This window comes from Penicilliopsis zonata (assembly GCF_001890105.1).
Source record: "Penicilliopsis zonata CBS 506.65 unplaced genomic scaffold ASPZOscaffold_7, whole genome shotgun sequence".
NCBI lineage: Eukaryota > Fungi > Ascomycota > Eurotiomycetes > Eurotiales > Aspergillaceae > Penicilliopsis > Penicilliopsis zonata.
The window spans coordinates 227,308-239,629 of record NW_019208917.1 but is presented as its reverse complement, the minus strand read 5'-3'; the positions used below and the strand labels follow the sequence as shown (position 1 = coordinate 239,629).

General features: G+C 49.7%; 3 protein-coding genes across 3 annotated transcripts; 2 read left to right on the top strand and 1 right to left on the bottom strand.

The window, feature by feature from the left end:
- The first annotated feature begins 32 nt into the window (after positions 1-32).
- ASPZODRAFT_132518 (hypothetical protein) lies at positions 33-1,819 on the top strand. The gene has a single exon (XM_022723040.1). The coding sequence runs from the start codon at positions 133-135 to the stop codon at positions 1,774-1,776; it is 1,644 nt and encodes a 547-aa protein (XP_022580923.1). The 5' UTR covers positions 33-132; the 3' UTR covers positions 1,777-1,819.
- Positions 1,820-2,779: 960 nt separating this feature from the next.
- Positions 2,780-9,050, bottom strand: ASPZODRAFT_2129422 (hypothetical protein; the record flags this gene model as incomplete). Its single annotated transcript, XM_022727828.1, has 5 exons — positions 2,780-3,034; positions 3,096-5,262; positions 5,339-5,439; positions 5,526-6,969; positions 7,030-9,050. The coding sequence occupies 5 exons, from the start codon at positions 9,048-9,050 to the stop codon at positions 2,894-2,896; spliced, it is 5,874 nt and encodes a 1,957-aa protein (XP_022580922.1). The 3' UTR covers positions 2,780-2,893.
- A 2,189-nt stretch (positions 9,051-11,239) lies between these two features.
- Positions 11,240-11,972, top strand: ASPZODRAFT_25537 (hypothetical protein). Its single transcript, XM_022728009.1, has 2 exons — positions 11,240-11,768; positions 11,826-11,972. Exon 1 carries the CDS (start codon positions 11,328-11,330, stop codon positions 11,757-11,759), a length of 432 nt encoding a protein of 143 aa, XP_022580921.1. The 5' UTR covers positions 11,240-11,327; the 3' UTR covers positions 11,760-11,768; positions 11,826-11,972.
- Positions 11,973-12,322: the final 350 nt, after the last annotated feature.

Below are 12,322 nucleotides of genomic sequence, written 5' to 3'. Positions count from 1 at the left end.
TTCTCTTTCTTCCTCTCTCTCTCTCTCTCTCTCTCTCTCTTCATCTCTTCATCTCTTCCTTCATCTCTCCTCCTCTTTCTCTCCCTTTTCATCTCTCCGATTTGTTCCCAGTTGAGTAATAAGAAAAAAAACATGCCGGAGCTAAATCCCCCAGAAACGGCCTGGAATCGGGCCTTCGAAGCCGTCGCGGACAGCCTCCTTCCGGATCTTCAACGCTGGCACAGAACCCCTCAGCAGATTGTCTCCTTCACACAGGCGACAGAGTCCTCGTTCTTCGGGGTGAAGCTTTCGCCAGCCAGCCATGCCATCTCGGACCTGCCGTCTCTCCCCTGGGGGAAGGGAGCGGACTTTATCCTCGATTTCGGCGTCCACATGGTCGGACGGCTCTCGTTCCAGCTTTCCGGTGTAGGAAGACACATGGACGCGCCCTGCCGACTACGGCTCACCTTTGGAGAATCGCCCCTCGACGTGACCATGGGCATGGACGGGGTTGACACTTGGATCAGCACTGCCTGGCTGCCGGACGAGATCCTCAACATCGACGAATTACCCCAGACCGTCTCCCTGCCGCGACGTCATGCTTTCCGCTTTCTGCGCGTCCAAGTCATCGACACGTCTCCGGAATACAAGGTCGCCTTTTCCGATGTCTTCTGCGAGTGTATCAGTGCCATTGGCCAGGATCATACCCTTGACGCCGTGGATTTCGGAAACCCACTGCTGCAGGATATCGACCATGTCGGCATCTCCACCTTGAGAGATTGCATGCAGACTGTCTTCGAGGATGGGCCGCGGCGCGATCGGAGGCTCTGGAGCGGCGATCTCCGTCTTCAGGCGCTCGCCAACTACAGCACCCTGCGAGAGTTCAATCTCGTCAAGCGGTGCATCTTCCAATTCGCCGCCGTTGTCCGGACAGACGGCTCCCTGCCCGCGTGCGTCTTTGAAAAGCCCCAGTTTGCCCCTTCAAAGGACTATATCATCGACTACGATGAACTCTTCAGCGCCATTGTCGACGACTATGTCGCCGCCTCGGGCGACCTCGAGACAGGGCATACCCTGTGGCCGACGGTGCTGCACTGTGTCAAGCGTGGACTGTCCAGTCTGAACCCCACCACGCACGTCTTCGAACTCGAGCGAACCCAAGCATTCAAATTCATCGACTGGGCAAAGGACCTCGACAAAACCGCTGCCTCGCACGGCTTGCTGCTCTACTGCCTCAAGAAGGTCAACCACCTCGCTACCCGGCTGGGCCAGGACGCCCCCTACACCGATATGGTGGACAAGATGACCGCCGCCGCATCGACATTTCTACAAAATGGCGTTTTCATTTCCGGGCCAAACTCGCAGATCAGCTACGCGTCTGCCGCCTGGCTGGTTCTCGCCGAGGCGTTCCCCCCCACCATCGCCCGCGAAGCCCTCCTCGCTACCATCCGCCACCCCGCAGCTGTAAAACCCCTCACTCCCTACCTGTGGCACTACGTATGCGACGCTCTCATGACTGTCGGCTGCTACGAGGAGTGTCTCGACCTCATCAAGTCCTACTGGGGCGGCATGGTGCAAGCCGGCGCAGATACCTTTTGGGAATGCTATGATGCCGACGACGCCAAGGCCAGCCCCTATGGCGATGCGCGGAACAACAGCTTCTGTCATGCGTGGAGCTGCACGCCGTCATATTTCCTTCGGGGGAAGCTTTTCGACGGTCTGAAGGGTCGGGTAACGGGGAAGATCACAATGGGGGAGCTGGACCATCGATGGGTCAAGAGATCTGCTTTATCATAATGTCTGTACAGTATTGTAACAATATATATAGTAACGTATTCCATTTACTAGTTAATACTTCTTATAGATGAATGATAATAGGGCATAGAATATCACATGACATTTTTAATTATAGATAATCTTAAATAGCGTCACAACTCTCCTTAAGAAATAATACATTTAGAAATGTCTATTGCCCTTATCCTGTTAATAATATGATGCCATGACTAAGTAAATTAGTCATTAAAGTATATACATATTGAATAAAAAACAGACTGCTCCTTTAATAGTAGGGGTTTATATACTTCTAGCTGCACCTTGCGTCATGTCTTAGAACCCCTCAGGAAGACAGTTATCTTTAGAATAAATCCTTTATTATTATATACCAGACATTAAAAGTTTACTGTTTCATATCAAGGTTCCTTGTCCTAAGTGAGAGTTTAGTGCTGTAGATCTTATTGAATGCCATGGAGATATCGTCAGGTTCTTGAGCTTTACCATGTTCCTGGTCTATTAGTCAAAGTCTTCCCATGTAAGATTCTTGATGGAAAGTCACCTACTTGGTCCTAAGACGGGCCTCGAGTGGATCTGGATCCTATAGAGATATCTCGTGCCAATGGCAATACCATCTCCGAGCTTTGCTAAATAGCTTCAGTCATCAAGTTGTATCCCTTCACCAGAATACATGAGGTGGTAGCAACAGCAGCTTTCAAAGATTACTCGAGAAAATCTGAGCCCATACTTGGTGATATCATTACTGGTATGCGTCAGGAGGCATATGGTATCAACTCCAAGACTTACATGTCATATCAGTAAGGATTAATCTCTGCAGGGAATATTGACTGGGAAGACCTTTAGCAAAAGTGAGAAACACTGTATATGTCAAGTAGAGGTATCATTCTATGAAATTTATGGATGGCCCGGTTGACAGCTGCCTAGAGTGGAATGTTCAAACCAGTAGAACAGAAATTGAAGATTTTACCATTGAAAAGTATCAATTGAATAGTAGAAGGAATTATAAAGCTCAGTTAAGGGAGTGAAAATAGGTAGTAGAATCTTCCAGTCGCAGGAATCTCAATGGCTCATTGACGGTCTGATACACGATCATCCACCTTTGAACAAAACGCAATCTTTTCTCTTAATCATCACCATAGGCGGCTTCCAGATCCTCAGCTCTACGGACTCCTGGAAGTGGTTGATGGTCATACCCTCCCACTCCCTCTCCGCATTGTGGGCATTGTGCTGCTTCCGTCGGCATGCCACACTCTCCGATAGTGAACTAGCAACCAATTAGTATATGCAAGATGATCGATAAATGAACAGAGGCGGAAGAGACAAACCGGGTGATTGTTTCGACAGTAGTACCAGTGTCCTGTCCCTGAGAACTGTGTTGCCATGGCCTGATATACTTGCCGGGTTTCCTCGGTGGTGACTGCGGTATAGAAGGTGTCCCCCCTGAACAGCTTCCTGGCCTTGTCGATGTCGTTCCGTAGGAAGGCCAAGGTTCCCGGATGCGCTGCAACGATTGATTCACACTCTCGCAGGACCTGGGATACTTCTTCGATATGTTCTATGCTGGCCATCTCGCTAAGAGGACAGTCGCTCTCTTCAGCGTGGCGAACCGCCAGTGAGGAAAAAAGAACGTAGAAGACCATTGATTCCACCTGTTGCGGTAGAAAGTTGGCCATCTGACTCGCTTCTTTAATCGCCAGGCATTTGGCGGTTACTTCATCAAACTTTCTCCCGATCACCTCGCGTAGCTCGTCTCGGATACGCGAGTCCACCGATATGTTAACAGAGATTGTCCGATAGTCCCATAGCATGGCCCAAGCAAAGCGGATCTGCAAACAGCGTCCACGCAGATGAAAGCCAGTCTGCACCGCCGATTCATCCATCGGCATCGCGGGATGGGGCATGCCTCCGCTCTGCTGTCGTGCCAGAAAAGTTGCAAGCAGATTATTCATCTTGCCGTACGGCTGCTCGACGGCTGCCACTGATTTGATGAACTTTTCTATGCGGCTTTCCAGATGTCTTGCCGTATGCTGATACTCAGCGACGGCGGCTTGGACCTCTGTAGATTTCTTGGCCGCGGACGATGTTGTTGACTCGGGCCAGCTCCCAACAAGCTTTGCTCGCTCCTTGTCGACAATCACTTCCCAGCTCCCCAACTCGTCGAGAAGCGTGCCAAGATCGCGATTCGCCTTCACAATAAATCGCCGGGTGGACTCGTCTAGCAGCGCCTTCTTCACAATACGATTGTAACGGTCAATGTTGCGAAGAGGCGTACGGCACTCTGGGCATCCGAGGATCGTGCTCTCGCCGTTCGCGACCCGTCGGGATGGCTTGGGACGAACTACCTTGCCGGTATCAGGGTCAACGTCGTAGTAGTCCTTCAACCCCATTGCCCCGTCCAGGCTAGAGACCGTATAGAAGTGATTACACGAGAGGAATACCAACGGATCCTCATCGGCATTGATGTTATGATACGTGCCCATCGAAATCAAGTCGACAATGCGGCTCCGTACAGCCTCCGCACCGCACTTCTGACAGAGCGTGGCATCAGGGCATCTCTCCCCACAGACACTTGGACATTGGTGCCCACATGCCAGAGTTTTAGTGCAACGCAGGTCACAGGGAATGGTATTACAAGGCACGGCACACGGTAGTTCGCACACGCCTTCGCGATGGCTACAGCTCCATCCACATTTCTCTGCGCATGGAGGGCACGGGTCGCTACATTTTCCAGGACATTGGCTATGTTTGCAACGTACCTCGCAGGGCTGTTGGCACGGTGGGCATGGGGTCGACGGATGGCAGGGCTGGGAGCAAGTATGAGAACACGTGGTAAAGGCCCGTCCACAGCGAACAGTGCATGCACCGTGAGTCTGGTAGACAGCACTTCGGCATGTTGAGCACCTTCGTCGGCAGGTGTGTCCACAGTCCAGAGCAGCTCCACAAAACTCCGTGCATTGCATTTTGGTTATATCATGACAGCTGCATAGGACCCGGGCCGCATGCCCGCACTGTGGTATCTTCTTCGTTACCATTTTTGTGCACTGGACAAGAGAAAGGTACTTCTGCTGTCTGCAAGCAATGTCGGTCGTATGTCCACAGGGAAGAGTGACATTGGGGACGGTCTGGATGCATTCGCCACACGGTTGATGGCACCGTCTCTGACAGACATGTCCACATTCTCTCATACGGGGACAGGGCTCCAGGCACTGAACCGCTTCATGTAGCGTGTTCGAGTGGCATTTGACCATACACCTGTGGCCGCAGGGCAACCGCCAGGCACACCGCTGATCACAACCGCCCTCGGGCGCCTGAACAAGGAAGTCTTCGGGTGAAGAGACGAAGATCTGGCGGTCACCATGCCGGGAACATTGAAGCTCAATTTTGGGACCAATATTTTGGCCTTCCTCCAGCATTGCGATGACAGACTTCCACATCGGAGCACTGGATGCTGTTTTTGCATCCCCAATGATATACATGCCATGCTTTGCACGACTAGAATAACAGAGAAGGAGAACACTTTAGCCATAATTGACCGACAGAATACGATAAGGAGAAATTCAGCCCGTACCTCAAAAGCACATTGATGCGATTAGGCGTCTTGAGGAAACCACAATTCTGGTATTTGTTGCTTCGCACGAGGGAGACGATCACCACTGTCGCTTCGTCGCCCTGGAGGAGAAGGAAGGAGAGAAGAGTCAGCAACATTACATGCATTATAAATTTCAATTCAGCCGAAATCAAAGCGTCGTGCGAACCTGGAAATTATCTACCGTCGCCAGCCGCAGTTCATCAAGGAGCTTTCCGGTGCCAATGATTTGCCGACGTGACGAACCACGAGTATAATCTATATGAGCAGTGTCCTCCATGGAATCCGGGCCATCCAGATTGTCCAAGTCGTCTGCGTGAATAATCAACTTAGCCACATCCTCCAGTCTGTCTTGCAACAGCCTGAGCTGGGCGATGTATGGCGTCAAGATAGCAATGTCGCCGGGCCTGTAGCGTCCCTGTCGGCACAAATGTTTCACCAAGGCAATCACCAAATTGGCTTCCCAAGCGTTTGTTTTACTCTGCATTGGGTCATCTGGGTCATCTGGATCTTCTGGCTGGCGATGGTCAAGCCAGAACAGCCGGCGTCTCATACCGGCAATTTCAGGATACGCTGACGTCCAAGGGTGATCTTGCAATTTTGGATAGATTGTTTCACGCACAAGAGACGCGATTGAAGGATGCATCCGTCTTTGATGGCTGAGCTGTGCGACAGGGAATCTACGGAGACCTCTAGAGACGCCTCCCACTGTCCCCGAAGAGGCATGATGATCGTGGAAAGCAAGGTTTGCTAGGCGCTCAAAGAGGGACTGATCGAGACTGTATTTGGGCCCGATCTGATTGTATTCCATGGAGAGGCGGCGGTTGGCAATCTTGGGACGCAGCTGGAGATGGTCGCCAATCAAAATGGCATGCTGCAGGCTCGGCAAGAGGGCCGCCAGGAAGTGCGATTCAAGCACTTCTCCGGCCTCTTCGCAGATCAGCACCCTGGCGGGGAGGCTTCGCAGGAGATCAATGTTATTGGCAAGACTGGCAGTTGTGACACCGACAACATCGACCATGCCAAACAGTTGGGCATCTTCCTGGTGGAATAGAGCCGTGTGCCGCTGTTTTTCCCTGGCGTGCAACCGCACTAAGTTATGGAAATGGAGAATGAGGTCTGCGCGAGCAGCTTCATGCCAGTGACTGAATAGGCGACAACGTTCGTCATTCTTCAGCGTCCAGAGGTCAATCGAAAGAAGCTGGTCGAGCGAGCGCTCGCCCCCGTTGCCGCTAAGGTCACCGGGGGCATTACCTTCTAGCCAGATTGCCACATTATCGCTGTCCCTGATCGGAACGGCCTGAGTGATTTGTTTTGCGTGATTAGGGGATCTTCTTATCAGGAATTCCTTCACCATCCGTGTTCCAGGCTGTGCAATCTTCTCACAGATCTCCCCAATCTGCCAGGCTAGGTTGTCCAAGTGGTGTTTCGATTCCTGGACTACTCTACCCTTACCTGGGATACGAGGAATTTTGTCGCTTCTTTTATAGCTGTCGATTGAGAGAAGGTCAAGCCTGTTTGACTTGCTTGGCCCTCCGAGACGTAAAATCTTGGAGATACCCGAGTCAAGTAACCCCTCAAGAAACTGGTCCAGGGCATGGTTTGTATAACATCTATACCTTTCGTTAGCGGCAAGGCAAGAGAGGGGAACCTAGGTCTCACGGGAAACTGACACGCAAAGTATTGGCCCCGGCCCTAACACCTGCCGGTTTGTAAGAAGGCATCTTGCAATCTGAATGCCTACATATGATTTTCCTGTGCCCGGGGGCCCTTGAATAAGAGCAACTTCATTCGTCAATGCCGATACTAGAGCCTCTGCTTGACCTGGGTCGAGAGTCGTTCGCTTTGATAGCTGCTCACAGAGGACGCCTGTGTCTTGGCCAGGATAAAGAGTTATGGGTAGTTCTGTATGAGTTAGATTTTCTCCGATCTCAGGAGCCTTCGGAATCGACGAGAGATCCAGTGTCTCATTAACCAGGTATGTTGGAAGAGAGACCAACACTTTGCGATCTTTGTAGGCAGTGATGGTCGAAGTCGGGTCTGGCGGGAGAGCGTAAGAATCATCTCGCGGGGCTATCCAGGTCGTCAACGGGATAGAACTGGGGTCCGTGTACAGCTCCTGAAGGCGACGAAGGATGCCCTCAAACGAGTTGTAGAGAACGGCAGGGAACTCAACGAGGACAAGGGATCGTGACGAAGAAGGTATGAGCCGATGCCCAGTCAATGAGACTAGATTGGACAGGTCTTCTCTTGACGGTGAACCGGGGAGACGCAAGGTGATCATGGCCCTCCTGGAGTCACTCACTAGATCGCACACGCCTTCAGCAGCATTACTGCCCTCGGTAGCTTTCAAGCCCAGGTTTCGCTGGGAAACTTGTAAGAAGACCAGCTTGATATCTTCATCAACCTTGCCATCAATCAGAGCAAGTAATGCGGGCCCTTCTCGCAGGGCACCGGATCTGCGCCAGTATTCCCTTCTCTGAGCTACCTTCAAGGTTCTGGCTCTTGGGGACTGGTCGAAACCAACATCAATCTGTATCCCTTTCATGCCGTCCGATCGTACTTGCTGCACGTGTGCGTTAAGGTAAATTCTCACGGGCGTGGGACTGTGTGCACGCAGAATCTTTCGTCTCTCGCGCGACCTCGTTTCGTGGGCAAGGGCATCCCAATGTTCTAGGATGACGCGGACCGTATCCCGGAGGACCCCGGCCGTGTCCTCCCGCAAAAGACGGAAATGGGTGTCGAGAAGGCGGCGAATTCCTCTGTCGTGATGGCTTTCTGGGCCATGTAGGGAATCCCTGGTCGGTAGAAAGTCAGGCCGCCGGCTGAGCCAGATTTCTGACAGGGTAGGGAGGACCCGAATGCCCGTAATAGTTCTATGGTCATTGTCATGTCTGGGCCCATCCACAGAAAGCTGACCTGGCCCGTCCACTGGAGCTGCACCACGTTCTGATAATACCACAGCGGGTTGAGCCTTCTTTGAAGTCGCACCTGCACCTTCTGTGGTTCCAAGAAGGTCCTGCATCATTCGGATGTTCTCTTTCACGTGTCGCATATCAACGCTGATAGAGCCGTCGGAGTCTAGGGTTGATGTGGCCAACGAAGAGCAGTTGGCGAGCTCCTTCACGAGGGAACGCAGCTCCGGCTGGACCACAGCCTCGTGGTTCTGGATAATGGTGCTCAGGATCACGTCTGTGGTATGGAGCAGCACTTGATCGTAATTGCTCGGCCCTTGCGGCATTTCGGTCCATTGTCGAGTCAGCCAGGCCACAACCCGACGAAAGAATCCCACGGCCCGGTTTCCATGGAGCCCGTATACGACATTGTAGATAGTCCCGACCGCCTTCTCCAGGGTGAGAGAGAAAAGTCTTTGCTCCTGAGAAATTCTCGAGAGAATGTTGAGGAAGATGACACAGTGCGGGTCGAACATGAGTTTCGTCACACTGTAAGTGAAGGCGAAGTCTGCTTCGACAATCTGTCGCACCTTTGCCAGCCCGGTTTCGAGGGCCCAGGTTGCGATCAGCTCGTGTCTGGATGACTGACTGCGTGTTATGCTTGCCAGTGAGGTTTCTAGAAATGTTGGAATATCGGTGGAGAGGAGGTGGGTGTGTTTCCTATCAGTAGAGGCAGTAGTAGAATCAGGAACAGGCCTAACAAGGGTCAGACAAAGCTGTCTTTCAAATGCTCCCACCATGGTAAAGACTCACCTGGATCTCTTGTTCTCTTGATTTCTCTCGATGCCATTTTCTCGATGACGGCCACGTCCTCTTCGATGGACCCTAAAATCCCCTCGTGAAACGCCAGCACCGGTATCGTTCCTCTCGGTCATTTGGATTTGCAGGTGGTCAGGAGAATCACCGTTCTGACTGTGGTACTGACGACTGCTAGCCTCGTGCATTGTTCCTCCTCTAGCCACTTGCTGACGGCCTCTTCGGGGTTTCCTGTGAGATCTAGCTCTCTGTGAGTCTGCCATGCTGAGTGTTTCCAGCTCTGAGACTGTAGAGAGGGTCGTTAGTAGGAGGAGAGGGAGGGGAAGAGAGATTCTTTCCTGAAGAAGAAGGGCGGGGCGGATACAAAACAGTCAAACAGTCAAACAGTCAAACAGTCAAACAGATCAAACAGATCAAATGCATGAATTCTTTTGAATTATGGCAGGGATTAATTCTACATGTTATCCATCACTATTTGGTACTATTAGATACTATATCAATGCCTTTTCGTCATGAATATGATGTATAGCCTGGGTTTTTCTTTCTGGTATCTTCAGGTGAGTACCCCATTCTTCCTGCTTAAACATTGTCAAGACAATCAACCTGGTTTAATGGACATGCAGTTTCCAATCCTCATGGCCACACAGGTCGTCGTGAGAGTATTTCGAGGGGGACAGACGTGTACAAGTCTTCTTTGTTCAAATGATTGTCGAGGTTCCTAGCATTGGTGATCGGGAAGGCTTCCTGCGCTCTTCTTCAGGTCCTTCCAGAGACGACTGTTCTGTTCGATAATCTCTCCCATTCTGGATGCGTTCAGAATTTCTGCAAGTCAACAATGGCAGTCCAGAATGGTTGCACTGGAAAGATCCAGGTACTCTGCATCTTCTTTCTGTAGTTGGGAACCCTCGGATGGCATTTATCCATATATATTCCCAGTATTCTTCACCCAATGTCCATCGTTTGATCTTCGTCAGAAAATAACCTAGTAGTTTCTCGCGTAAGTGGATATATTCGAAATTCATCTGTTCATCATTATATGAAGGTCTTATTACCAACGGTATATCCCAGGGTGCGTATGCAAATGGGATGATATGCGCGATTTCAACGCCGCCATATAATCCTCCCAGTATGGCTGCACCAGATCTCTCTGGCAGTGCCAACACTCCATGGATTATTTTTATATATCAAAAGGGAAAGAAATAGTATAGTAATGAAAGTGCCGGGTGTACAGGAAAGAAGAGGAGAGAGAGAGAGAGAGGAAAGGCTTAATATAGTCCTCTAATATATGTACATATAGATATAGAATAAAGGCATAGTTACTGCAGCGGTGAATAAAGAAAGGAATCAGTTGAATGAAAAAATATTAGGCTCTAGGCTTCTTTGTGTGCAGTGAATACTAAATAGTCTTCACTCTAGCAAGTATTACCTAGCATAAATTTCTAACAAAAGACCTACTTGACAAGGGAGATTATTCTACATATTTGATCTATCCAGGGATTTGATATTCCATGATCTCGTAAATATTCAGCCAGCCATGGCGCAGGTGGACGTCATAGTACCCAGCATGCTGTAACAGCTCCATTATTTAGTAGATAATATAGACTAGGTACAGAGAGAAGATCAGTGAGAAGCATAAATTACAGTCAGAACTGCAGATACTGTCAGTGGGTTGTTAGAAATGACGCATTCACCGCCACTTTTATTCACTGCAGGAGCTTTAAGCAATGATGCCTAATAACTATAGCTTTACTATATACTTGGCCCATCATCAGTTATCTGAGTCAGGAATTCAATGTTCATTTATAATATACTAGAGTAAAATTATTGATTGCCCTCGAGGTCTAATTACTAGAATACGAATGATTCTGTGGAATGAATACAAGATCATTGTAAAGAAGTAAGCTGGAGGTTGAAGGTTCAGCTGTACGAGTAAGGAAGTAAATATGTAGTCCTAATTAGAATCTCTGCTGATGAGATTATAAACTACTCCGTACAGAGTACTCCGTACTCCATCCAGAGAACAGAGTGAGGTCAGACTTGTGCTGTTATGGAGTAAAGGGTATCCAATGACGATGCTTGTTGCTGTATCATAAAGACAGGTCAGAAAGCCATGCAGCAAGGACAATGAAATGACAAGTCTTAATAAGTAATAGACTATCCATAGACATATATAGCCAGAGCCCTCCTCCTGTGCTGTCTTCCTGAGAACTTAATTAGTTTGATCTTTATTTCAATACAACTTACCCTGCACAACGTTGGAAATGGCGGGCAACAACCCCATCGTCGGAGGAAACGGCGGCGACATCTTCTCAGCGTACGGTCCATCAAAGTCTCCAGTCCACACAATCGACGCATGGGGAGACCATGGATTCGACTGGGCAACCGCCTTCTATATCGTCAAGGGAGTCCAGCTCACCTTTGCTGATGGTGTCAAAAGTGCGGTCTTTGGGACTGCGTCCGGAGACCACCAGTCTTTCACCTTCAACAATGGCGAGAAGGTGAAGGAAATGACCATCCATGCATCGGGACGTGTGGACAGGATCGAAATCACAACCAATCAAAGCCGATCGTTTGCTATTGGTGGCAGTGGGGGTGTGCCTTTCTCCTGCCACGTTGGCAATGGCATCCTTCTTGGCTTCGAGGGAAGAAGCGCTGGAGACGTCGATGCTATCGGAGCTGCATTTCAGACTTAGACTGTTCAAGTAGGTTGGCCTGCGTATATCATAGGTTCACCGAGTTAGCATACTAATTGTTGACAGGATCCTAGAGGAATGCATCAGATTTTATGTCATACAGCATGGCCATCAACATGTTAACACTATACCATCTTCTATATCAAACATCACAAATTCAATTTATATGTATTGATGAGTGTAGGTGGTCGGATATCGCATGTTCATTAGATCTACCGTAAAGATAGAGTCATGTCAGCCACGAACACTAGAGAACATCAGGGGGCAAGGAAAAATCCACAGTACTATACCCTCTAATCCATAAACTCTAAAGATCTCTCACACATTCCAAACCTTTCACGGAGCTAAGTGCTATGTCATTCGATGTATCAAGATAGAAGACTGACTTTCGACGAGATGAAGCTGAAGTCGAGAGGGAAATTGCGGTCAGTCCGAAGAGGACTAGCCCAGGAAAAGAAGTAGATGCCTGAATGAACTTTGAAACGATCGTCTACCAAGTGAGGATAATTTTCCTTCCTCACTCTAGCTGGCAATCGATTTCGGTATCAGAGCTATAAACTTGG

What these genes read in the sequence shown, in the direction of transcription:
- ASPZODRAFT_132518 (XM_022723040.1), top strand. Translation starts at nt 133, where the DNA reads ATGCCGGAGCTAAATCCCCCAGAAACGGCCTGGAATCGGGCCTTCGAA.
- ASPZODRAFT_25537 (XM_022728009.1), top strand. Translation starts at nt 11,328, where the DNA reads ATGGCGGGCAACAACCCCATCGTCGGAGGAAACGGCGGCGACATCTTC.